Below are 27,417 nucleotides of genomic sequence, written 5' to 3' on the forward strand. Positions count from 1 at the left end.
TTACATTTAAACACCATTAATATTATATTTATCAATTATTTTATATATCCAAAGTCAAAACCTATTAAGTGTAGGATTTAAATTGTTTAGCGTCGTTTAGATATTTTATTTAAGTCAAACTATAACTTACAAATTCACAGAATCAACCATCATTAAACTCAAACTCAACTAAAAAGTCGAACTCAAATAGTTTGAGCTCAAACTAGACTTCCGAGTTAAGTCGAAGCCCGGGCTTTACACTTGTATCATAATCTTTGAGTTCTGATTTCTCATACCCAAGCTAATGATACATTGTTTCATGCATCCACAGACAATTATTCTTCAGTTTATGATTATGTTTGTTTAAAATTTAACTCTCATGCCATGGAAATGACTTTGACCCATTGTCTTGGTCCAATATTATTTTGAAACAATGATGAGATGTTCTTAGTTCCAATTAATGGGCCATGTTCCTATTGTATTTTTCTCTGCTTCATTTAATATAAATTTTAATTGAATTAAAATCATATAAAAAACCTTAATTTTAAAATAATTTATTACATAAATGGGTTAATAAAACACAAGATAAATCAACCCATTTAAAAAATAAATCTTGTTGTGTCAAAACATGATCCAAATTAACCCATCCAAAAAACGGATAATGTCATTTTAAAACACGACCATATTTAACTCGTTTGACTTATTTTGTTATAAAAAAGCATATTTTATTAAAACAAAATTGTTTTATTACAACTTCACTAAATTTTCATGTAAAGTAATTTTAGAGGTCAATACGAACACAACTTAAATTAAAATTCATATAAAAAAATCATTAAAAACCTAATTTTTTATGTGTTATGTTGTGTAAAATTACGTGATCGTATTGAAAAGGTCAACTCAATTCCACTAATTTGTTAAAAATAACCCTAAAAGTTTCTCAATGATTTGATGATTCCTCACTAATTCACAGTTTGTTGGCTAATCCCATTATTTATTTGACTGGTTAAAACTTTTTATTCATTAACCCTGTTGGTAAAAGGGGCTGCATATTCTATTATATTTTCAAAGCCAATAGTGATGGGTAACAGAAAAAATTGGTAATTGGAGGGGAGAAAGATGGCAGTTGAGTTTGGCAGCGTTACTTGTGGTGATAGATACGAAACAAACCAAATTTAAATATTTTTTAATTTAAGTTTTATTCTAATAAAAAATAAATTAATTTGAATTTGTTGAATTTAAGTTAAAAGAAGTTTGATTTTGGCTCAATGAAGTTTGAAATTTAGTTTGAATTTATAGTTTAAATTTATAGCGTAGATTTGTGACTCAAATTCATGATTTATTAACAAAACGATATCATTTTGATAATTATTTGATATGATTTAAATTAAATATCGAATTAAGCTTGAATTGAATTAAATTGAGTTATCTTTTTGGCTCTAAAAGATGGATTGAGTCGAAATCTCTATAACTCGAGTTTGGTTTGGTTTCAATAAATGAGTCGACTCTCTCGATATGAGCTCAACTTAAGTTTAACCTAAGCAAATTCAAGTTAAATTAAATAAAATCGAATAGATTTTTAAGACTAAACTAACTCAATTTAGGTTTAACTCTAATTTTATGGGTGAATTTAAGTCAAGTTAAAATAAGTTAAACTCAAATTGAAAAATGAGTTTGAGGCTTCATCACCCACGCTCTTCTTCTTCGACAATTATTCTACTGTTTTTTCTAATGACTTTTCACCTTCTCTAACATCGGGTATTTACCATTCACACTGACTTGAACTAGTTATTTCAGATTCAAGTTGAGGTTTTGATTCAAAGCCGTCTTCGGTCAGCCATGGACAGAAGAAGATTAAATGGAAGCATGCGCGTGGGCATAAAATCGGATTATAGTGCCTGTTCCTGTCTGATGAAACACATATTCTGAGATTTCTCAATCTCAAACCTAAACATATATCATCATCTTCTTCACTTCATTTTGCCTGCAATCATGCTTCTTGGTTGCCCCACCCGCATGCCCCCCCTGGCCTCCATCTCTCTCTCTCAACACCCACCTATAAATTCCATTGAACCTTCCATTCTCTCTCTCAACTTCCACCTTCCACCTTCCCAGCCCATCTTACATTTTCCTTCAAGTTTTCTATGGCTGTTTCTGGTTTTGAGGGTTTTGAGAAGCGCCTGGAGCTTCATTTCTCCGGTGATGATGACCCTTTGGTGCTTCACATGGGCCTTCGGCTGCTTGATTTTCAGTCTATTCAACAAGTTCTTGATGCTGTGCAATGCAATGTAATTTCTGCAATTGGAAACCAGTATTTTGACGCCTATGTGTTATCAGAATCAAGCCTTTTTGTCTACCCTACAAAGCTCATTATAAAGACCTGTGGCACAACCCAGCTTCTGAAATCTGTGCCGCCATTGATGAGCTTTGCTCGTGATTTAGGCCTCAGTTTATGCGCCTGTAGGTACACCAGAGGTAGCTTCATCTTCCCCAAAGCTCAGCCTTTTCCTCACACGAGCTTCAAAGAAGAAGTCTTTTACTTGGAACAAAATCTCCCCGTCAATCTTTGTTACAGAAAAGCCTCCGTTTTGCCCTCCAAAATGGCCGCCCATTCTTGGCATGTCTTCGCCGCCACTACTGACCGGACTTATGAGCTCGTTCCAGGTGAAGTTACTGTTAAATAAAGTAAATTTTGGTCTTATTCGATCTTATTTTGGTTTGATCGTTCTGAATTATTGTATATTATTTTCAGGATATTGATTTTATTTCATATTACATTATAATATTATATGCTTTACAACATTTCTTCGATAAAATTGACACGGCTCACAACTCAATTCACAATTTTCCAGTTACATTCACCATGGAGATTTGCATGACGGAGCTCGACCGTGTCCAGGCTCGGAAATTCTTCAGGCGAGCCAATGACGGAAAAAACGGCGACATGGCCGGCGGAGAAATGACCCAACTTACAGGCATCAACGACATCAATCCAAGCGCCATTATTTGCGATTTCGCTTTCGACCCATGTGGCTACTCAATGAACGGCGTTGATGGTGATCGTTACTCCACCGTCCACGTCACCCCGGAAGACGGTTACAGCTACGCTAGCTTCGAATGCGTGGGGGCGATTTACGACGATCACCATGACAATATAGACAAGATGTTGAAGAAAGTGGTACAAGTTTTCAAGCCTGCAACTTTCTCTGTGTCCACAACATGCAGTATCGACCATGATGTGTGGACCCACGTAGCTCATGCAGTAGAGCCACTAGGTTGGAAATGCCGGAGTTGTGTAATGGACAAGTTTCCAGCGGCCGGAAGTGTCGTGTTTCAGACGTTCACGGTGGGTCGCCGGAAGTTGAAGATGAAAAAATAAATATTTAGTGCCCGGGGGCGGGGCAGAGCGCGACTAGGGTTTAATTTGACAACAATACTTAAATGTGCTAAACTTTTAAATTTCCTTATTAAAAAGATTAAATTTCTATTGAAGTTACCTGATTAAATACTTTATTTATAAAATGAGCAATTTTAATTGTATTTATTCGGTAACTTCAATAAAAAAATTTTGTTTATTTTATAAAAAAATATGAAAATTTGGTTTCTTTAATAGAAAAATCAAAGAGTTTGATATTTTTTAACTTATTGTGTAATGGTTCAGAGATTATTGGAATCAAAGTGTTTTGAAGTTTATATATCAATTTTTTTTTAATTAATTTCTTTTTTTAATTTTCCCCATTAATTAATTATTAGGGTTTGATTTGTCCCTTTGAGTAGAGTTGACCTCAAGCAAGTGTCGGCTTAAGTTTGACACAAATCTATAATATTCAATTCGAATTCTTTTAAGTTAATACACAACATCACTAAAGGATTATTGGAGAGATAAATAATATTGTTGCAAAGATTTTAGTCGAGTTGAAGCTAGACCTAGATTTGAGTTGAGTTAAGCTTGAACATATGTTAACTTGAGTTCGATTAGAATCTTAAATTGTCAATTTAAGTTTAAGTTCAAACTCATTCAAACTGGCAAAAGATCTTGTTAGAGGTCACTCACATGATAAATGTTACTAACCAAATAAATAATATTACCTTGGGATGAATAGTATTGTTAGAGATAGATTAAAATTGAACTCAAACTCAGTTATCAAACTAAAATTTTTATTTGAATTTAGTTTGATCTGATCTGAGAGTCATCAAGCCATCTATATTACTAAACTACTCTTTTTTGTTTGTTTGCTGCGTTGTTACATTTAGGGTTAGACAAATCGGATCGAGCAAGTCAAGTTTGAGATAAAAACTGCACTCATTTCATAAACAAACCAACTTTAAGTTAATCTAAACATTCGAATTTGAGTTAACTTAAATTGAATTTAGAGTTAAAATTTTTCCAAGATGAATTTGAGCTTCACTAAAGAAATTTTGAAGGGTTAAAAAAATTTTTAAGTGTTTTATTGATATTTTATAATAATACAGTAAAAAAAATTTTAAAGTCAAGGGGTTCATTTTCATCCCCCTTCATCACTGGCTGGCTCTTTTGGATTCTAACTAATCTCGAATTGAATCTTATTTAAACTCGAATCTTGATAAAATCGAGTTCAATCTTGTTGAACATAATATAGGCATAGAATTATAATTTCAATAAATAATATGTACAAACCTGGGTCTTGAATTTAGGCTAGTGCAATAATTGGTATCAATAAAGAGTAGACATGCATATAATTTGGTGCAATCAAAATAATTATTTAAAAATTATAGTATAGTTTAATTCGGTTTATAAAATAGTTTAATTTGGGTTAAAAAAATTTTAAATTATTATTTTTTAGTGTAGGGTTATAATTTAAACGAATATATATATATAAAAAATTTGGTTTTTCAAAACTTAGGGTTAAAGGGTCTATTCATCCAACCTTGGGTGGGAAATAGTAATTTAGCCAGGGAAAAAACAAACAACCGATGAAATGGGATAATGGTGTTTGTTTAAGAGAGAAACATTCATTCTGGTTTTGATTTTGAGGGTCTTCTTCTCCAGGGAAAAAGGGGAAAAGAAAGAGAGAGAAAATTGTAAAAGAACCCTCCAGTCGTATCAAATTTCCAAGACAATGAAGATCACCTTCTCTCTTCTATCTTCGTGATAATGTCTTCTTTTATATAGGTGAATAAATGAAGAAATTGGGGTCTGTGTTTTTCCGTTTGTTATGAATGATTGATTATGATGAATGTTTTTGACGAATCTCCTCACACGTTCTCACTTGACTGTGTCTCATTGTGCGCGTTTTCTTGGGACAAATAACCCAGACAGCCATCCACATACATCGATTCTCAATATGTTGTCTCTCTTTGTCTCTGGAAGAAACCAATTCCCATTTTCGTTTATAGGGTTTTCTTTCTTTTTCTTCAAATCTTTGCTTCCTTTTTATTGACCCATGAAGATCTTGTTTTGTGCCCTGAAAGGCTGCAATTTTTCTGTGTTTTTGTGCAGAGACAAATAACCCATATCGATTCTCAGTGTCTTCTGTCTCTTTTTGTTTATAGGACTTTCTTTCTTTCTTTCTATTTTTTTATCGAATCTTTTCCCAGTGGTGTGTTCTTTTTTGAGCCTTGAATGAAGATCTTGTTTATGCACTGAAAGGGTACAGTTTTTCTTTGAAAATTCCACGACAGGTTTTCTTTTTATCTCTTTGTTTGTGAACAAGAACAACAGAAGAATACAAATCGAGAAGAAGCTGTTTCGTAATCAGACCAAAAATGTCCCAAACTTGTGCTTCAATTTGAGGCTTGATTTGGGACCTTGGATGCTCATATAATCTTTGGTTCTTAATTGGGTTTCTTTTGTTCTTTGTGTAATTGTTTCATAATCAGACGAAAATGTCCCAAACTTTTGCTTCGATCTGAGGCTGGATTTGGGACCTTGCATTCTCTTCTAATCTGGAACCCGATGGAGTTTTAGTTTAATCGTTCAAGAAACCAAATTCTCTAGAAGCACAAAATTGCTCTTTCCATGTTCTAGGGTTTTGATTTCGTTCGTTGTTTAATATGGGTTATTCATGTCATTGCCGTGTTAACAGCTACAAATTTGATATCAAAGAATTCCTTTTTGGCCATATTCACCCAGAATTGCTCGTCTTCTTCATCAGCCATGAGGTTCCGATCATTTTTAGTTTCTATTAAGAATTTTTTCAAACTTCTTTTCAGCTCATTTATTTCTCTGTTATATCTTCCGATTTCTTTTGCCAAAAAGATGGGTTGTGTTCATGGAAAGTGTTGCTGTCGCAGCCCATCATCTTCTAATGGTAATTCTTGTCCTGAGGTGAGTCCAAACGGTTTCCATAGCAAGCGTTTGATTGCACAAAGAACACTAGAGTCTGTTCTTGTTCCTTCACATAACTACAAATTACAGTACTCTTCTTTGACAAAACGTGGGTACTATCCGGACTCGCCTGGGAAGCAAAACCAAGACAGTTTCTGCATCAAAACGCAAGTTCAGGGTAACCCAAACGTTCATTTCTTTGGTGTATTTGATGGGCATGGTCAATATGGCACTCAATGTGCAAATTTTGTTCAGCAAAAAATGATTGAGGTCCTGGAAAATGAACCCTTGTTGTTGGATGATCCTATTAAAGCTTATAATGCAGCATTTCAAACAGTAAATAACGAGTTACATATGAGTGAAATTGATGATACAATGAGTGGTACTACCGCAATTACAGTTCTTCTTATTGGGGATAAAATATATGTTGCTAATGTGGGTGATTCGAGGGCAGTGATTGCCATCAAAGATGGAAATAGAATTGTTGCTGAAAGCTTGTCTGATGATCAAACGCCATTTAGGAAAGATGAATGTGAGAGAGTGAAGCTTTGTGGGGCAAGGGTTCTGAGTGTTGATCAGGTGGAAGGGCTTAAGGATCCAAATATTCAGACGTGGGGTGATGAAGAGAGCCAAGGGAGTGATCCTCCTAGGTTGTGGGTTCAGAACGCGATGTATCCAGGAACAGCATTTACACGAAGTGTTGGAGATAGTGCTGCTGAGATGATTGGTGTGGTTGCAGTTCCTGAGGTTGCAGTGGTTCAACTTTCTTCCAATCATTCATTCTTTGTTGTTGCTAGTGATGGAATTTTTGAGTTCCTTTCAAGCCAAGCTGTTGTCGATATGGTATGATACATAATATCTAGGAGCCTGATCATACTCATTTATGTCTTGTGTTTTTTGGTTTAACTTTTTGCTATTGAATTCTGCATGATTGAATGATTTTTGTTATAGTGAAACTTTCAATTTATTGAGGATTGTATTGTCTGCTATGAAACGCAATATTCTAATGAAATCTTGTCAGGTGAATGTATGTAATTGTTGAACTCTATAATTGACTTCATTGCACTCAATGCATGGTTTGGCATGTGTTTTTGTTGGTCATGTTTTATTAAGCCATATTCGGCTTTAATGTCACTGTCAGCACTCAGACAATATGAATGCATACTTGCTGACAGATTGTGTGAAATAAAATTTCAAAATCATGCAAACAAGAGAGAAAAAAATATATATGATGAGATTCTGATTGATCTATTTGGTATGTGCAGAAGCTCAAGTGTGTGTGTTTTTTTTTTTTTAAACTTTAGAGTTGTTCATGCCTTTGTTGTTGGTATATTGACCCTTTTTCCTTGCTGTCATGAGTCTTTTCTGCCAATGAATTGTTTTGCATCTTATGTTGCTCATATTGTGATAGCCATAATTCCAGTAACAGAAATCATGCCATATTAAAACTATGCATACAATTTTGTTCATTGACTGCTAATTATGTTTTATATGCACATGTGCATGTTAGGGGCATTAGATGTTCATGATAGGTGGAAACATTAAATAGCATTTGAGAGATTAAATATATAAGCAGAAAATGGATAGATCTATTCAAAGTTTTTTTCTTTTTCATTTTTGGTTACTGTTATAGCCCAATTCCATACGTAGCATCGCACTGGCTTACTTTGAAAGGCATTTGTGAGATTGGAGATATTAGCAGAAATCGATAACTCTATATAATTTTGTTTTATCTTTATTCTTTCTTTTTTTTTAAATTTGGTTACTGTTGAACTGACTTGTTGTGAAGTTCAAAATCAATGCATTTGTTTTTTTTTTTTAATAGTTCCTAAAGTAATGAATTTCTGAGGAATATGGTATACCTCTCAAGATGAGAGAATAGGTGCACAAGCGTTCCAAGTTGTTCTAGACTCTAGTTGATTCTTTTCATTCAAGCTTATTTCAACACTCAAAAACATTCTGCACGTACCCTTCTTGATAAGGAATCAAAGTAGGTGGGAACAGAGTATTTACCTTAGGTGTTTCTGTTTATTTTCTATTAATGCATTTTCAATCTTGAGTGTTTCAGGTCTCACTTTAACTACAGCAATGTCTACTCCTGCTGCTGTTTTCAGGATTCATTAGCCTCTTCCATTTAAGTAGACAAGGGTTCCATAGGCTAGCCTATTCGTTTTCAGTTCTATTCTTATTTGGAATTTCCTTGAAATAGTCGAGTGGAATGAGCATCTTCATAATTTCTGTCATCAGATATGCAATATACTTTGTTCCGCTAGGTTCTTCCTTTTTGTCAACTTTATGGATAATATTTTCGCTGTCTCTGACTCTCTGTCTCTTACACTTTTTTCCTTAATGAATTCTTGAATTGTTGTGTCCTCTCTATCTAAATCTCAGTTTATTTTATTTCTCAATCTCTGAATTGTCATTATTCTTTTCCCTTAACATTTTTCTTTTCATTGTGTAGGCGGCAAAGTATACAGATCCTTGGGATGCTTGTTATGCAATTGCTGGAGAATCATATAAACTGTGGTTGGAGCAAGAAAGTCGGACAGATGATATCACAATTATAATTGTCAACATTAAAGACTTTTCTAATGTACGCATGATAAAAAATTTCCTTTGCCTGCCATGTTTTTGAGATCTTGCCATAGGCTAAATCTATTGTACTGATTCATTAGTAATGAAATATGTGGTGTTTCCTAGGTTGTACAGTTTGTCAGAATCTACTTTGGAGAACTATTTTACAAATTGTACTCGTTTTAATACCTAGTTTAGAGCCATGTATAAGCTATGAATGTAAATGCTTGCTGTCCTTCAGCTAGGAAACTTATCAGGAAAATTATGAAAAATTATAATTACAATAATCATACGAAACGAGAATTAATTTTAAGTGTTTTTGGTTTTTCTTTGCTTGTGCAACTTTGCAAGCTGTGAATTTGATGTGTGACTCAATAATATTTATTTTCACTCCCTTGACTGGCTTGCAATTTTTAAAATTTCTTTAAATTGCTACAGTCAGGTGATGGTTTGGCTGACACAAGTGGAGACAATCTTAGGCCTTCACTTTTGGAAAATGGGAAGGGCGGTTCTGACATGTTGACTCCTTCACGGTAGAATTTTCTCGATCGGTAAGAAGTGATTTCTCAGACCTTCAGCAGACTGTTTCAATTACTTGAAATCAAGTAATTACTGTTTCATCTCTGACTATTGGAAACATGCATATTTGGTATTTATCTTATGCTTATTTAACCATATATCTATCCTAATTGAAGTAGCTTAGCAATTTTTTCTTCTTCCAATTCATTGCAGTGACCTGGATTAAAGCCTTTCAGAAGCTGGCTTGGGTGCTGTGTTTTATTTTATTAAGTGGTATTTATCTATCTTTTTTATTGATATGGTTTCTAAAATACAATGTTGGAACCAGCTGGAGAAGCGATTCATGCCTATCTTTTTGAATCACCACCAAATTTCTTATTTGGTAAAAATTTATTTTGGCTGCTATCAGGATATCAGCTTCAGGCAGCAGAAGCCATTTCGTCTGCAAATCGTCTTCACTGATTCCTTGCTTAGGATGTCTTACTGATGTTACAGAAAAACTGTTACTAACCAGTAACCACACAGCATGCTACTAGGAGAACATAATGCTCTCCTAGCTGTAACTTGCTGACTAAGAGATGAAGATGAATGGAATGGAAAATTCAAAGAGGTTTCAGGCAGATTAAACTGTTGGTAGTTGATGATCATGATGTGAGGAGATGTGAAATTGAAGTTATGTTTCATTATGGGTGTGAAGTTGTTTGGGATGATAGCTTTGAAGTTCAATTATATGTAAACATCATCATCTCACCAATAGAAACATCCAGAGGTATATATGATTGTTAACGGCTTTTCCTGCCTGGCAATGGCGTATATAATATTCATTTGATGATCTATCTTTCAGAGTTTGAATGATGATTCATTTTACTTATTCAGTAATGTTTAAGGTGTACAGGCTTTGAGACTGGGTTGGGAATGGTATACGGCATTCTAATGCTGTAACTGTGAGTCTTGTTCATGATGTTTCCTAGTGATGGATTCAATCAAAGTTACGCGAGCTCAAAGTTGGGTTTGAATCGAACGAGTCAAGTTCAAACCTAGGTTTGGTTCCTTTTCGTAAAATGAATTGAGTTTGAATTAATTCAAACATTCGAGTTTAAATCAGTCCACATCAAATATAAAATCAATTGTTTTTCAATTGAGTTTAAACCTGAGCTAGTTAATCTTGAGTTTGTTGTTTTAAGATTTGAATCAATTTGGAATTGAGTTTTGTTCATGTTTGGTTCTTAAGTGTTTCCTCGCTACAAATTGTCCATCCAATCCCTTGAGTTTGTGCTTCATAATGGCGCATATGGATTTGATTTGATCTTGGGTGAAAGATCAACCGATTTAAGCTTAACTCAAGTTTGAAAAATTGAATTTGTAAGTAGCTCAAGTTTGGCTCATAAAAGATTGAAGCCCAAGCTTAGTGCAAAATCATTTAGGCATTTGATTCGAGTCTAACTTTAATCGAATTCAACTCAACTCAACTCAGAATGTGCATTGCTTGAACTTGTAGCTCAAAACTGTACAAAGTTTAACCAGTTTAAACAGTTTAGAACAAATTTGATTGTGATTAATTAAACGAGTTACCTCACAAAAGTAACTGATTGTTAATGGGAAGAAAAAATTTACTGGAGGGAATTATGAAACAAAATTAGGACAACAGAGATAATGATGATAGCTGGAATTCTTGAAAAGCCTTGACCAGGTACAATGCTTCATAACTCTACATGCGATTTAGCTTCCCCAGTTTTTACCATAATAGTCGAATTATGTATTTTATTATTGATCGATAATTTAATTTTTTATATTGTGTATCTAATTAAAGGATAATTTTTTTTTTTAATTATTAAATAATAAAAATTATAAATATCACATTATCATTGTAAAAAATATCACAAAATATCAAATAAAATTTCAAAATTCCTCATATATAGCCCTACCATGTCTCATGTCAACATTACAAAACATGATAATACAACATCTGTATATACAAATTATGTACTAAAACTGTATATACATAAAATTGCTTAACTAATAAACATCTTGATCTAAGCAGAAACCCAAAACACCAGTCAAGAATATGATTCATTAACAATAAAGTTTACTAGTAAACCCTAATCAAGAGGAACCAGGGTACTTTTATTTCTATTTTTCCTTGTTGTCTAGTCAACATAAAAAGTATATTCTACCAATTTGAGGATTCCACGTTGTCCTCTCAAAACTAACCAAATGGGTACTAATGCTGATGTATTATTATGTAATTGAATGATTTAATTGTTTATTTTATTTTTAATTCAAAATCACTCAATTACACGATGACTCATCAACATTAATACCAATTTTGTTAGTACATGAAATATTATTGTCCAACAAAAACCTACTATGTGGTAATAATATTCTTATAGTCCTCTTCTATGCAGGATCCAAAAGTTTTCATATTGCAAGGCACAAAACTAATCCTCCCTAAGCCATCCATTGTGATGGAGATGGGTATTTTTCATAGAGAATGAAACTAACAAGCTCTTCGGAGTTATAGACAGCCTTTTTATCATTCTAATTCTGAACAATCTGCTGGTTCGAATTTCTTCTTTCCATTATTATTATCATGAAATGGTGATCTTGCCTATAAGAAAAACTCAGCCAAGCAAAACATCATGAGGATTTTACCATGAAAGCAATAACAAGATTTTCTCCTCATTCACGTAAACTTGTTATTCAATAAATGTTGCTGAATCTACACTATAAGTGTTTCTCCCTGTGTTGTGTTACATAGAAAAGCCATTTCAAATGCAGAAATTGTGAGGTAACAATTTCGGCTAAATATCAAGAATCATATTCTAACAATAAATTGTGAGGTAATAAATAGAGTTAGACCTCTAATTTGCAGAAATTTCACTTCCTTTTGTCATCCTTCATTCTCTTCTGATTGCATGCCTTCAAAGCTTGAACCTCTGTTAAAAATTTCATCATATGACATCATATAGAAACCGCCTTAAAACCCGTAAATAATAATGTCAACACTAAAACATTTTCAATGTATTACCCTATAATTTCACTAATTTGACAGTACCAAATACCAAGCATATACTTTTAATAAAATTATCAAAATACAACTGAAAAAAGACATACCCATCTGGCAAGATTTCCAGTTCCTGTTGTTATTAATAAGACAAGTCTGCAAATTATACCAATACACTCTCAGGGTTTAGAGTTTTAGATCTTACAAAACAAACACTTTTTTTTAAAGATTTACCTGTAAAGACAAGTAAATAGACGAGCATTCTTGAAGCTGCTTCACGTTTTCATCATCTTCATCTGCATCGCTCTGATGCAAAGGTGGTGCCGGAGAAACCAGGATTGGATCCGGCATTTTAAGGTTATCTGGTGCTTTCTCCATTTTCTTGTTGTTTTGCACGTAGGTTTTGCTTACTCTAGTAATATCTTTGTCAAATGGAAAATTTTCTTTCATAAAGGAATGTATATCCAAAATAAAATATAAAATTATTTTCACAAAACCAAATTACTTCATTATTCAAAATATATATAATTTCATATAACAGTAAACACAAAGTATACATCACAAACATTCTCAATGTAATTTTCCCCTACATAAAAAAAATCCAGCAGAACACAAAATGAGCTACTCAAATAGCATTCAATTTGGGGCACCCAATTAGCTTTTAAGCTGACTCTATCAAAATTTATTCATAAGTACCAATCTCAAACTGGGTAATTATCCCCTACAACAATCACATAGTACCATCAGTTCTAAAACTATACTCAATATCATCTATTGTTAGTAACTTATGTAAAGACTTGACCCAAATCGGTAGTTTCTCGTCACAGTAACCACGCAAACAAGTGTTTGACATAATGGTTGAAGGAAGTGAGAAAGAAATACCTGTCTTGTGGATAGAAACTTTACACATCTGAAAGGAGATCGTGGGTTTTGACGGCGATGAGAGAGATAGGGAGAGTGATAGCTTTTTGAAGGCGAGCGCCGACGAGAACGAAGGAGATCCTAAGGTTTGCGGGCTTGCTTGGCCCAATTAACAAGCCTCCTAACGGTGTAAGGACGGAGATGAATACAAGGGTGGTTTGATTGGAGTATTTTAAAAGTTATCTTAGTAATTTATTTTTATTTAATTTATCAGGAATATTTTATTATTAATATTAATGTGATATGTAATATAGGTAGTAATCTAATTATTATATTTACCTTAAGTATTAAAAGATTATCAAGATAATCTTGATTTTATTTTAATTATATTATTATTTATTAATTTATTAATACAAAAATAAATTTATTTTTAATTAATATAATAAATAATATAAAAATATTTAAAAATAATTATATTCAAGGGTATTTAAGTAAAATAATTTATTAATATTCTTTTATTATCATTAATCAAACACATTAATTATTTATATTATATATTTTTATCAAATTTTATCAAACGTATTAATCATTTATACTTACTAATCCTCTTAGAAATCTATCTTCAACATAATCTTTCTATTTTGGTGATAAAATATTACCCAAACTAAACGCCCCCTAAGTTTTATTTAAGATTACAATTTCACCCACAAAATTGGATCTTCGGCCCCTCCCTCTTTGAATAGAGAGGATTTTCTGAAAAACACAAAGATGAGGATGGAGAAATCCTAGCAATCAAGGAAATTGGCAGGGATGGGATAAATATATACATCCTTAACCTATCATTTCCTTGCCTTTCCCAATTCTACATATTCTTTAAACTATTATAAATTGAATTATTTTTAAAAATTTTAAATTAAATATTTCATTATACTTATAGCGAATAAGAGAGAGAAAAGTGTGGAAAATTTTCTCTACTTGAATGGAGATAGGAAGGGGAGATAAATTTTTCTACAAAAAGGAGACATGGATTCTCCATCAACCCCATATCAAGGACAAGGTAGAGATGGCGAAAAGTTCCCTAATGAAGACGTGAAAGAGGATTACAGTATTTGGTTCCTATCCACCTCATTGTCATCTCTAAGTTTTCTTTGAGAGTGCAATCAAAATAGTGTCATCATTTTGTATTGCTTCATCGAGAATATAATATGAGTTGTTTAAGTTTGGCTTATATTTTAGATTGAATGCAAGTTTATTGAACTTGTAAGCTGATACCTTTTGAGCTAAATCATGCTTGAAATTAGATTGCTCACATGAATTGGTTTGAGTTGTGAACCCTCAACCTCATTTATGTTAGGTTTAATATAAAGTTACAAAAACAAATGAATCTTCTCCCCAACCAAATACATGTTTGGTTTTCTCTTTTTTAATGTTAAAATAGACCTAAACCAAGTCCGAACATAAATTAATTTGAACTCAATTTAACTTTATAACAACTAATTCAAGTTTAAATTCGAATTCATTTGAATTAGTTAAAGTTATGAAAGATCATTGATTAAATAAATAATATTGTCAATAAAATAACGAATTAAATAATTAATATCATCAACAAGATAAATAATACTATCAACAAATGATTTAAATCAAATTGCGTCGGATTATCAAACTAAAACTCTAATTTAAATTCAACTAGAATCAAACTAAACACCAAGACATATTGAGCTAACTTAGTTCAAATATAACCGTACTCTTGTGAGAGTTTGAGGTGTACTATGGATGCACAATTGAACTAAACATGAAAAATTTATAAATATTTTTGCCTACTATTCTGTCCTGTCACAAGATATGCCCCCATTCAAACAAACCTAACTCAACTTTGCGCTAATCATTTTGGATTTAAATCGAGCTCCAACATACACTTATTTAGGCTGGGCTCCATTCGAATCCACCCTAGGAATAATGTTACAAATAAATACACTCTCTTTTCTTGTAAAATTTATATCTCAACTATACAAAATTCTTGCACAGAACAATTACCATATCAGAAAAAAACAGACAGCTTCTTCTCATTTGTGTTCTGCACAAAGTAGCATCGCTCAAGCAAATTGCTTAAATTTTCGGCTTCCCTCATCACATTTCTGGGCAACGTTATTTCACTGGCTGTCTGGTCTGATTTTCTGTTAGTGTTGAAAACATTATCTGCCACGACAAATTTATCGTTCAGTGAGGAATTTTTTTCATCCTCTTCTAAGTTAATTATTTCAGCAGGTTCTTGAACTTCACCGTTTGATGGTATTGCTAGTAGATGCCGATGAACTTCTGGCTGTGACAGAGGTTCTTGTACTTCACCATTTGACGCTACTGCTAATAGATGCCGATGAACTTCTGGCTGAGAGTGAGGTTCTTGAACTTCACCATTTGCCGCTATTGCTAATAGATGCCGGTGAACTTCTAGCTGAGAGTGAGGTTCTTGTACTTCACCATTTGACGCTATCGCTGGTAGATGTCGGTGAGCTTCTGGCTGAAAGTGAGTCCTCTGGGTCAAAAGTGAGCTGAAGCCAACATCCAGTACTTCATCTAAAGATAGATTACTTAAGCTATACGGGGACAAAGATAGAGTACCTTTGAGTCCTAACTTATCAAGATTATATGAAGCTGAAGCAGCAAAATGCTCCTCCAGAACATAAACTGGAGATAAGACCCCATTGGTTAAACTCATTAATCTCCAATTAAAAATCCGCCGGAAAATCACAACCCAGTTTGGAACCATGTAGTAGGTCAGGTTTTGCAGCTCAAGCCTTGTGCTTCTTTGTAGCATTACGAATGCCTCTTTTGTTGCAAGTCGAATGCCCATCAAGTCGCATGATTGCGTCAAATATCTAATCAAACAATTTTCAAGTTGTGATCTCTGAATCTCAATCTCCTTGCCCATGTTAGAACCTCTGCTCAACCAGTATATATCATCAGGAAAAGCTGGAAGTTTTAAGTTCTGTAATGAACACTTAAGTGATTCTATTCTTGCAGCAGAGCTCCATCCTAAGGGTGGCACACAACAATTCTGCATGAAATATTCATCATCAGAATTCACCACCATTGCAATCTCGGGACAGGGCCAATTGGAAGGATTTGCTTTGGCAGCAGCCACAATTTCCTCCCACGACTGATCCAAGGCTTCATTGAAAGCTGATACACAGTGGTTTGGACTCACTTGATAATCACTTAACTTGTTAAGCATCTCCAGTGCAGAACCCAAGTGAGTCAGGATGAGTTCACGTGTTTTAACACAATGAACAACAGGTTGTACAGGTGACTCATTTGCCAGCCACTCTAGTCCTTCCCTTAGTTGCTTGTCACTGAAAAATCCATCCAAGTAACCCATTTGATGGTTGCCAACAAGGAATTTAACCGTAAAACTCTTCACCCTTGACTTGTCAATGTCATGGAGGCCCAATCCATTGACTATAACAGCAGAAGGATCTAAAACCTCATCATTATATGAGCTACTAAGGATCAGAAGAGGAAGGCAGGAACTGGAAGGTATTGACGTCAGAAGATTATTAAGTTGAATTTTTTGAAGCTTCCACGGGATGCTTTCAGATACAAGAAACAGAACTGCACTTGCACCACATACAGCATCATTTGGATGGTTAATTTTTGCCTCTTTAACAACTGAAAAGCAGCAGGTCAAATCAGAAACAGATTGGCTAGGAAGCCACTTCTTCCATATTGAAAGGCCAGGAGATGAAACTACCAGATCATCATCATTGTCATTTCTTGGAGGCATAAGCTTCGAAAACAACCATGACACTGCTGCAAAATGGGAAACATGGCTTCTCAGTGTGTGTTCCTCCCCTTGACTGTCCTGAGAGCATACAATAATTTTCCAACACAGAAACTTAGCATCTCGGTTTCTTCTGCCAAGTATACCTGCTATCACATCTGAAACATTCAGCTTTGACCACGACCGTTCATGTTTCTCACATCTCTCCTCCATGACATGATCAATATCAAACTCACCACGAGTGAATGGTTGCTATATAGAAAAGAAAAGGCAAAGATCAAACAAAATAGCTCAAGGTTGAGAAAAATAACCAGTGAGAACTTCACTTTCTAGCTAAAACAAGCACGTTTCTCAACAAAAATAAGACTCTTAATAGTAGAACAGACACAAGCATATTTTGGTTTGACCATTCCCTTGTGGACTCCCCACATTCAATCTTAAACAGATCATTAGCCCATTCTCATATGAATAAAGGATGATGATTAAACAATTGCAAGTATCCAATCAGATGCTCATAAATATCAAGACAGCAACAAAACTCAAATGGTCATCATCTTGTACTAAAGAAATGCAGAGGAGAAAAATGTCAAAGACAATATTTTTCTTCTTCATAAGGTGAGATGAAAATATTTAATAATTGATAATTAGCGGATTAATTTAGTAGAGCACATATCATGGGACGATACACAGTAGCTATTTGCAGAAGCTTTGAACAAAGTTCACTAAACATATTGTTGAGAGGGAGATAAGCCACTTCATTCCATTTTGTTTAACTGAAGCATGAAGAACAAAACACTGAGACACAAAAGGAGAGGACACATTTTCTTAAAGAAAACTATAAATGCCAGAGGGAGAAAGGAAAAAATGCCTTGCAAGAAACAAAGAATTAAAGGAATTTTCTGGTCCAGCTATTTTGTTTAAATAAATAAACTGTAACACAGAACCAAGAGGATCAATATTAAAAGGTAGTGAAATCACTTACAACTTTGTTATTTTGAATTGGTGGTCCCAGTGACAATGAATTTAGTGCAGCATTCACAGCTAGCTTCCTTTGCTTATGCAACTCCTTTTGCTTTGAACAACGACGCCTCCACAACCTTCAAGGAGAGAAATTCAAGATGATTAAGATATATGGCAACCGCATGCAATTCTAAACTGACAGTTTCAAATTTTGAACAAGTTATCAAACCTTAAGATTAGCTTGAGTTTAGCTGCAGCAGCTTCCTCTAAATGACTAGCCATAACTTCATATTTTTCATTTTCCATAGCTTCATCATTTTCACTTATCATATCTTCATCCTTCTCCTTTTCTTGATGAGCAACGGAAGGTTCTTCACCTTCTAAGTTATTAACAGCTACAATTTGAGGCAATGTATTCTCTACAGAACAATCATATCTCCTAAAACTGGGGGATCTATATCGCTGAGACGTTCTTGACACAATTTGGATAGGAAAAACTTCTGTGCCAAAAGCAATCTTATTCTCTGGAGACATTCTGAAAAGAGAATCATTGCCTCGTTTCCCCTCAGATACATTTCTAGCTGGCTGGGGTTTAGGGGAAGTATGAGCTACAGACAAACTCCGAGGTGAAGTACAGGTGGTAGTCACCTTGTGGCCATCTTGACCTTGTCGATCAACCATCAATGTCTCAATTAAGGGCGGCACTGGTCTGGTAATTTTGGGGGATGAAATGATTGCAGAATCAGGCATTTCTTCATCAACTGCAGAGACTGAAATTTTCCTTCCAACAGAAGAAATAGCTGTTGTGTCATGCTTCAAGATCTTATCCAACTGAATTTCTTTTTTAGCTTCAGTAGGCAAGGATATAGCTTGAGTAGAAGCCAAAATATCCTCAACCATCGATTTTGACCTTTTCATGTGGACAAGTTTTGAACACTTGGTAGGATAATCACTATCACTATTAAGAAATTGGCCTTCCTTTACCATATATGGCTCCTCATATTCCTTTATCAGAAACCCATGGTACTCTAAAAGGCTTTCTATGTCCTCATCCTAACATCAACACCAAAGCAAAGATATAAGACCATTATACACAAAATGAATAAATATAGGATTTTCTCATGCTAAGGAATGGTACCTCCATACCAAGCCACCTGCCTACATGGGCAACAGGCAGACCTTGGCTATTCAGTAGACCGGAGTGTAAGGCGGCAAGTGCCTGGGTTCGTAACTGATCAAAACAGCATAACACGAGACAAAATTACTAGCATATCTGTAGTTTCTGCCTGTGTTCATGCAACTTTTATTCCAATTTCCCTTTTTAAAAATAAAGTTGCTTGTGTTAACATTTCATAAGAAGTCCTTGCCTTTGTAGGCATCGAAATCCAAGAACTTTTGGTTGCACCAAGCATCAAACAAATCATATAACATTTATGCCTTCCCTCCAAAATTATGTCTGTTAGCATAAAGAATGCTCAACTTTCCATAATAATATTCAAGTGCACTCTTAAAACTTCATATATATGAACTCCAATGTACAGCACCAAAAATAATGATAACATAAAATAAAGTTTAAACAGTCAAATCAAAATAATACATGCAACATGGACAAGAGCACTGATAAGATTAAGTGATATGCTTAATCATCATAGCCATCGTGAACACATAAATGTTATGTAAGCAATAAGCAAATGTTCAAAGCATAAATGATTAAGTAGAGGAAACAAAATCCTAATACCACACAAGAAATTGTTTTTAGATTACCATATTGGCTAATTACTAGGAGAACTAAATACATGGAACATAAAGAAACTTTGTGAATTTTGGAACCTTGAAGCCTTAATTGAATCTGACCAAAAGCATATCTCCTTGTACCTTGGCGAAATGAGCATGCATTAGGCATGCTTGAAGATAACTAGCTTTCCTTGCAAGTCGAAAGAAGGCAAGAAAATTACCCATTCTACAAGCTCTGAAGAAACCAAAAAGTTCTATCATTAGATTAAGTTTAACACATTATCTACCAAATATAATTATAGAAATCCTACACATCCCAATCTGATTCACGAGTTATGACTTCAAGTGATGGGACATTGTTTTGTAGGTACAAATCATAGACAACATAATCACATAATCTACATTTACCACTAAAACAATATTGATATCACTTAAGATGCAAAACTTGAAATATAGACCTAAAATATGTAGCATTATTTATAAAATTAAGGAGAAGAAACAACCTTGCAACTTCACGGGCAAATAATACCTCTGGAGTTTGTCTTATTTCCGGAGTCATCTTTGCTAGATCCAATGATAGTTCTGTTGGTTCAACCTAGCAGGATTTGCATATTTTCACAAACAAATTAAGATGAAATATGCATAATTGAGTTGCTGCTGCAGATGACTTACTTTGTACCCAGGATGTTTGTCCAATTTAAGAAGTGCATAATAACCTCGAAATTCTTTTTCTGTTGGCACGCTTATCCCCTTTTTCCTATGATCATCATACATCTGAAACAATTCAACTGATGCTTTATTCATCTGTTCAATATTGAGGTGTGCATCAAATCCCTCGGAAAAGCCCTCTCCTTTAGTGTATTCACATAGCTCATGCATGGCCATTATGTGAAGCCTTATCTGACACCCAGAGCAATTGGTAATACCATTTAGTCCATAAATAATAATCAAAACATGCTATTGCATATATATTCGACGATTAATGCAAAACTCCAGGAAAACAAACAACTTGCGCTTCAGTTGATCAGATAGACATGACATAGAAAGAGGAAAAAGAAAACAATGAATGTGAGGGTTAAAAAAGATGCATTTGAGTAATATGACATGGACCCAACTTAAGTTGGTACCAATCAGAACCGAATCTAGAGGAACATGCTTCAGCAAACATCATACACAAGGAGGTAATTTAATTTTGGCAGTGCATTATTGCTCATAAAAGTTGTTTTAAGAATAAACTTGACCACACCAACAAACAAACAATACCATGACTCCAACCAAAAATGCTCCATAATTAAGCCATCAAAAGAGCATTATTTAACTTTACATCCATCCAGAATGTGTTATTGACATCACTTAGAGTAACCACTAGAAAGATCAGCTCAACATGCTTAAAGAAAGTGACATGTGCCTACAATAACAAAGTTCTCTCTAACTTTGAGTCCAATCATAGGGATGTAAGGAATTTCCTTGTCTGGTGTCAAGGTATAATCGACTTTCTTCAAGCTGCATCCACCTTTCTTTAAAATAATAATAATTATTATTTTAAAATCCACTTAATAAGTTTAAACCAAACCCCTCTAAACAATAGTGCAAGACCTCTTATACTAACAAGAGATTTTACAGCAGGTACAACATGACAAAACCTATATATTATACAAAAAGAAACTGAAGACAGTGTAAAAAGTTCGCACCATCTGTTCCAGCATGGTAATAGCTTCTTGGTTAAAAATATGCTGCATCCTCAGGTCCATCCGAATAGCTCGCATCCTATCCCATAGAAAATTGTACAAGCCAAGAAACCTTTCATCATAAGGCTGATCTAGCAAATCAAGCAGATAACCAACCGTCTTCTGCAGGATCGGCATGGGTCGTATTAAATTGGCTTCCCTCTCTGCTGTCCTATTATACTGTGTGAGCACAAAGCAAAAAAATCCATCACGTTTCTTCTCATAAATGAAATACAGGTGAAAGTAATTTCTTGAAAGAGGAAAAAGGTTTAATTACAATGAGTTTAGTTCAAATACCGGATCATTAAGAAAATTGATTACAGAATTACCTTCTTAACAGCAAGGTATTTGCTAGTTTGATTTCTATCCCCATCCAAGCGTTCAAACTGGTCAAGATCCCCTTTTCTTTCTCGTTCTGCCCTTTCTGACTCTGAAATATGAGCAAAACAATATAATGATATCATTGTTAGGATAATTAATAAAAGAAGGCAGCTACTTTTTTGGGGATGCTATGGGAGGGGATTCAAGTTTTAAGAGTAAGAAATATTGTGTTTTCTCTTTTTCAGTGTTGGTATTATTTATGACCAAGAATTTACAGAAACCTTCTCTGCATTCAGATTTTAAAATGACGGCAAAAGATAAAATAAATATGGATTCACAACCATAAATGTTGCAGCTGGAAATATTCTATTATATGTTATCTCTTAAGACAAGGAATTCACATACCAGGACACATATCTGGACATAAACCAATAATTATACTGGATGTTTCCAAGCTTTCATAATCAGATGGAGAATTATCATTAGGATAATCCTTTTCTGATTCTAAAGAAGGTGCACCAACAATTTTTTGCCTCTCCCCAGCAGACTGTCCATGTCTATTAGTAGAAATTATTTGATCGGCAACATCAGGACTGGTTTGCACATCTTCACTCAATTCAAACTTGAAACGAGCCAGTCGCTTTGCCTTGGCTTGCATTTCTCTAAAAATTGCATGGAATTAGGAAAATGAAGTACATTGGAATCATTACACAACAATACGGAACCAAGATCCAACATTTTACCGTTCACTATCATATTGAGTGGAATTCAAGTCTCCTGATATGCCCTCACCAGAAGAATGTGGAGGAGACCTAGTTCTTTTTGAAACAGGTGAGCTGGTGAACCTGGTAGCAGCAACACCAGTACTGTTGGCAGATGGCACAGACCTCTGAGGAGCTTGAGAATCAGCGGAACTGTGAAAACCATTGAATCTGGTAACAGCCCAAGAGAAGATACAAAACATCAGACAAAAAAATAAGCTCAAAACCGTGTAAATAAAAGAATTGGAAAAAAGGAAGGTATAAGAATTCTAAAATCTCCAATAGATGCCAACATTACTGTAATTAACCTTTTAGAGTCATTAGGAGTAAACTGTGGGTTTTCCCAGGTAAGTCCATTTGCTGACTGCACATGTGGGGAGTTGGTTTGTTTTGAACCTTGCATGTTAGGCACCTGCTCGAAATAACTTCTTCCAGAATCATAAGAACCAAGATTAGGTGAGACTCTGGACTGACCTTGATGAGCAAGTAAATTGGGATAATTGCCAAGAAGCTTGGCATGATCATCCCCAGCTGGAGAGGACAAAAAAGGTCTGTCAACAAACAATACAACTATCAAGGAATATCACCATGGAATAAAAAACAAGGAATAGAACACAGACATCTACCATGAAGCCATAAAATTAAAGTGACAGCACAAAATCCATTAACATTCCTGACAACATGAAGTACATGATCTCCAGCATAAGAAGGGATGCACTTCCTCATTATAATTTCAAAGGTACAACATATCACACATAGATAAAGAGGCCACTGCTTGAAAAGATGATTTTCCTCCATCATAAGTGGAAACTTGATACAGCAGCACAGCTTAAGAGAAACCAAACTGTTTGAGAATAAGTAGGTTTTGGCTTATGGAAAAGTTATTGCAGACTTGTTCATTATGAGTATAGAAAGGTCAAACCTTCTTTTGAGACACATTTTACGAACAAATCAAGCCTTGTAACCCTTGGGTCCACTTGGATAGATGTCTAAACACACAGAATCTATTATTTCTTTCATTGCTTTTTGTTTGCTTTATGTGATACTAGAGCTTGACAGATCTGCCATTTTCTATATGAATATTCAATAAATTCTGAACCAACCATGCCAATAAAAAAAGGACTTCAACATAGGACCTAAACATACTAGAAAGATGTTACAAGTGTTTTTGAAATCTGAATCTTGTCATTTCTCGTAATAAATGTCACAAACCAACCTGATGCTAGAAAAAGAGGGCCAAGCTCAAGTTTAGCTAGTGAAGCATGAATGTGGTCACAGTCCTACTGAACAGAGCCAAGCTTGAGCTCTAGTTCCCCAAGGTATAACTAGCTGGTATGAGAAACTTCCTTTTTATTATTATTATTATATTTTTTTGGCTAAGAATCAGTATGAGAACGTTAACATAAAATTGTCACCTACACATATACATGCATGCACACAATGAAACATATAAAGTTGAAACCGAAAACTTACTGTTGACCTTCATCAAAAGAAGGGTGAAAAGCATGCACAGAATGATTGCTTTGAAAAGCAGAAGGTGACACCATTCTCAGTGGAGCTAGGGGACTGTGATTATCAACAAGCGAATCCGAACGGCTACAAGAGCAAGCAAAAGAAAGCAACAGTTAAAAGGCTAAAAAAAATTGGTGCTGTAATATCCAAAAAGCAATACTCGTTTCCTAAAAAGTAAATGTAGTATCAAAATAACAGAAAAGGCTTTGACAAAAAATTGAAAATGCCATGGGTTAAAGGTTAGGTGAGAGCGAGAGATGAAGAATACAGATGAATTTCATTCATGCAATTGATCTCCCAAAACAACATGAAAGTTGAAGTTGATTTCAGAACACAAAATTTCAGGTAATATGATATTGTCCTGAATTCATACCACAGACATGCACAACATGCATTACTTTGAGAACAGACAAATGCAACTAATTCCAATAATAGTAGCCATCTACAACAACGGAAACTAGGGGACAAAATGCAGAGTTCTCAAGTGAAATATATAAAAGTTATAGAACGTAAGAAGATCACTCAACCCAAAAGCTTCAGCTGATTAGTAAGGTCCAATAGGAGTACTTAAGCTTCCCCTAACATGCACTTTCACATGGAATAAACATAACTACAACCACAAGTCCATACAAACAACTATAACGGCAAACAAAACTTTTTATTATTTTATTAAATACAATAGAGGAACAGACACAAGACTACTTGGTCAACTTGACATACAATATTAAATACCCACTTATGACTCGACCCAAAAGCATAAGTTGATATCTAATGACCCAAAAAAGTATTTAAGCGTTATAACATATTAAAGAAGTTACCATCATTATATCAAGAAATAACTTGTGCTACTAGCTAGAAAAATAATAGGTTGGGATGAAATATACCTAGGAACCATAGGTTTCCTAGAAGTTCTCGAAAAATCTTCATCTCGAGATAGTAGAGGAGGTGACCTAGTCCTTTTCAGATCTTGGAATCAAGCAATCTTAGCTGTGGCACTAGTTCCAAAATTTCGGGAAGCAACAACAGATGTCACCGCAGAAGGCCTAGGATGAGATGGAGCATTATAATATTTGAAGAAAGATCTTTGCCCATCATCCAATCGACGAGGAGGCTCAATGGACTTGAGAAAATGACGTATCAGTACGACATATGTGGTGTAGCAAACTTTTGATCAGAACAAAAAACAACTCTTTTATGGTCTAGCCAAATATCCACTGATTGTATGTGCTGAAGTTCAAAAACTATAATTTGGCATATTCACATCATAATAACTCATACCATAAAATAAAAAAATAAGAAAGCTGCAAGGAAAGCAAAGTTTCATCTAGAACTCCAATGGAAGCCAAGAGATATATAATCATTGGCCTAGGACACTTGGGGAACAAACTAACATTCTTCAACAGGTGTCTGAAGAGCAGTATTTGATCATACAAGTTGGTGCCGCAAGCATACAACCCTAGAACTTGACATGTGTTGACATGGTTATATTTAAGCAGAGATTGCCTTTTTCTTATCTGTCCTGGGATCTTTTAAAAAGGAAACAAAAAGAATGTCATTTCTGGCTCACACTAAACATCTGGCAAAATTTTCTTGGGTTTATCACGATCAATACTAAACTTTTTGAGCAGCTTATACCTAAGGACTCCTGCAGATGAGTAGGAAGGACCTGCAACAGGGTGAGGGTTTTCAAATGCTGAAGGAGGTGATAGCACTTTCTGTGGAGCCTCGGTTCTTATGTTACAATGATAATATGCATAAATATCCATTCATCAGCAGAAAAAAGAATCAGCTTAAAAAAAAAATAGATAAGTGTATATTACATGAAATCACCAAGCACCAAATGAGAAGAGGAAATCTAGTTGTCATTTTGAAAAGGTCACAACTGCCACTCATGAGAGAAAATTATGTCAACTAAGTCATTGAAGCATCTTACTATGTTTTCTGATATCTAAGGGCAATATTTGTATATCAAGTCTTGAAACTTGAATGGTTACTTGGGTATCCGCACAACAGTGAAATATAAATTTCAAGTTTGGTTCTCTTTTTATGTTTTGTCAAGAACCTAGGAAAAATTCAAAAGCCCATATGACTTCAAGTAGGTAGCTTTCTAAACAACTAACATATCTATCTTGTCTACTTTCTGAGACAGGAAATCCCCTGGTACGCAAATGTTAAATGATAGTCATAATTAGAATAAGATGCTAATTTAATTAAAAGTAAAAATAAAACCCTAGAAAATTTTAAATTATTCCTCACCTTACTCTGGAACTTAGGTAAGGTTTGACAGCAGGACCGGAGCTCCCAAAAGGCACAGAACGTGAAGTTGTTCTCTCTGCAACTTCAGGTTGCCTGTCATCAAAACATCATAATAATCAAACAAAACCCCAAGTTTCTTGGATGAAAAATATTAAAATTTTCTATTCCGGAAACGGAAAACAATCAAATCCTGAATTAAAAAGAAACCCAAAAAGATAAAAGTTTGAAAATCGTAAGAGAAAGAAAAGAGAAGAAGAATAAGAAATATGGGTTACCTGGGCAATGGAGTTGGGGTAAGATTGGGAAAAGGAGAAGAAGAGGATGGAGGTGGAGGAGTTAAGTTTCCGAAAATGGGAAGGGGTTTTGCGGGGACAGAGGGGCCTGACTGCTTTCCAAACCCTGAACAATTAGACGCCATTAATGTATTTATTCTACAGCATTTCTGACATTCCAAGTGGAAAAGCCTACAGCTTCTTGGTTCCTTTGGATTGGAAGAGAGAGGGAGACGGAAAGGACTGTAATTTTTTTCTTATTTATGCTTTTTCGCCGGTGTGCGCGAGCCTGGACGAGCTTTCTAATTATAACGGCATTCTTCAATTTATTTTTTTAAAACTTAGGCAGCTAAAATAATTGGGAAATTATAAAAAACAAGCAAAAGTAAAGGGATTTAAGCAAAATTGTATAAAAAATTCAGACTAAAGTAAAAATGTTTAACTTTTATGAAATGTCAAAATTGTCCATATATAAATACAACAAATTTCCCCTGTCTCCACAGTAATTTTACTGTTCAAAACAGGGGAAAATTCGAAATTTTCCCCTGTCCCACTGTCATCCCACTATTGGCCAGATTTCTGGCCATTTTTGTGGTTTTCGATGACCAAAAATGGCACAAAACGTTAGCATATTTTCTGTCATCTTGTTTGAATCAAGTTATTATTCATATTATTGAGATTTGAGTGAGATTTTACAGTTTAAAACTTTAGGGTTTCGATTTTAAACAATGTTTAAAATGTTTTGATTCTTGGTTGAATTGGTTGAGGGTTTTTGTATTATAACCTATGTAGATTTGATTTTTGTTGAAAAGGAGGTCGAAACGATGAATTTTGGCCAAAAATTCCTTCCGAAAC

The 27,417-nt window shown here is 34.5% G+C and overlaps 4 protein-coding genes across 19 annotated transcripts; 2 read left to right on the plus strand and 2 right to left on the minus strand.

The window, feature by feature from the left end:
• The first annotated feature begins 2,083 nt into the window (after positions 1-2,083).
• LOC123212478 (S-adenosylmethionine decarboxylase proenzyme 4-like) lies at positions 2,084-3,477 on the plus strand. The gene is made up of 2 exons (XM_044631635.1): positions 2,084-2,640; positions 2,829-3,477. The coding sequence occupies exons 1-2, from the start codon at positions 2,121-2,123 to the stop codon at positions 3,353-3,355; spliced, it is 1,047 nt and encodes a 348-aa protein (XP_044487570.1). The 5' UTR covers positions 2,084-2,120; the 3' UTR covers positions 3,356-3,477.
• Positions 3,478-4,960: 1,483 nt separating this feature from the next.
• On the plus strand, positions 4,961-10,212 carry LOC123211872 (probable protein phosphatase 2C 35). Of its 3 annotated transcripts, none has more exons than XM_044630818.1 (5): positions 4,961-7,126; positions 8,745-8,876; positions 9,296-9,506; positions 9,590-9,649; positions 9,786-10,212. In XM_044630818.1, exons 1-3 carry the CDS (start codon positions 6,113-6,115, stop codon positions 9,392-9,394), a joined length of 1,245 nt encoding a protein of 414 aa, XP_044486753.1. In that variant the 5' UTR covers positions 4,961-6,112; the 3' UTR covers positions 9,395-9,506; positions 9,590-9,649; positions 9,786-10,212. The 3 variants fall into 3 exon arrangements, with proteins under 3 accessions (XP_044486753.1, XP_044486754.1, XP_044486752.1); XM_044630819.1 differs by having other exon boundaries at positions 9,296-9,462; XM_044630817.1 differs by having other exon boundaries at positions 4,963-7,126; positions 9,296-9,408.
• Positions 10,213-12,030: 1,818 nt separating this feature from the next.
• Positions 12,031-13,446, minus strand: LOC123210670. 3 transcript variants are annotated; one of them, XM_044629145.1, is made up of 4 exons: positions 13,263-13,446; positions 12,615-12,823; positions 12,491-12,536; positions 12,031-12,312 (listed from the first exon to the last, which is right to left on the minus strand). In XM_044629145.1, exons 1-4 carry the CDS (start codon positions 13,288-13,290, stop codon positions 12,254-12,256), a joined length of 342 nt encoding a protein of 113 aa, XP_044485080.1. In that variant the 5' UTR covers positions 13,291-13,446; the 3' UTR covers positions 12,031-12,253. The 3 variants fall into 3 exon arrangements, with proteins under 3 accessions (XP_044485080.1, XP_044485081.1, XP_044485082.1); XM_044629146.1 differs by having other exon boundaries at positions 12,615-12,802; positions 13,263-13,443; XM_044629147.1 differs by having other exon boundaries at positions 12,615-12,792; positions 13,263-13,432.
• Positions 13,447-15,022: 1,576 nt separating this feature from the next.
• Positions 15,023-26,859, minus strand: LOC123211405 (SAC3 family protein B-like). Of its 12 annotated transcripts, none has more exons than XM_044630107.1 (16): positions 26,566-26,859; positions 26,291-26,383; positions 23,996-24,118; positions 22,831-23,073; positions 22,505-22,693; positions 22,167-22,423; positions 21,770-21,870; positions 21,405-21,620; positions 20,386-20,613; positions 20,217-20,308; positions 19,855-19,948; positions 19,118-19,210; positions 18,209-19,032; positions 18,002-18,116; positions 15,522-17,271; positions 15,023-15,437 (listed from the first exon to the last, which is right to left on the minus strand). In XM_044630107.1, the coding sequence occupies exons 1-16, from the start codon at positions 26,706-26,708 to the stop codon at positions 15,280-15,282; spliced, it is 4,719 nt and encodes a 1,572-aa protein (XP_044486042.1). In that variant the 5' UTR covers positions 26,709-26,859; the 3' UTR covers positions 15,023-15,279. The 12 variants fall into 12 exon arrangements, with proteins under 12 accessions (XP_044486042.1, XP_044486043.1, XP_044486048.1 ...); XM_044630108.1 differs by having other exon boundaries at positions 15,023-17,271; positions 22,831-22,886; positions 22,997-23,073; positions 24,003-24,118; positions 26,566-26,857; XM_044630113.1 differs by adding an exon at positions 24,919-25,154 and having other exon boundaries at positions 15,023-17,271; positions 22,831-23,053; positions 24,003-24,118; positions 26,566-26,610.
• Positions 26,860-27,417: the final 558 nt, after the last annotated feature.

Source organism: Mangifera indica, chromosome 3, assembly GCF_011075055.1.
Source record: "Mangifera indica cultivar Alphonso chromosome 3, CATAS_Mindica_2.1, whole genome shotgun sequence".
In the NCBI taxonomy this organism is placed as follows: domain Eukaryota; kingdom Viridiplantae; phylum Streptophyta; class Magnoliopsida; order Sapindales; family Anacardiaceae; genus Mangifera; species Mangifera indica.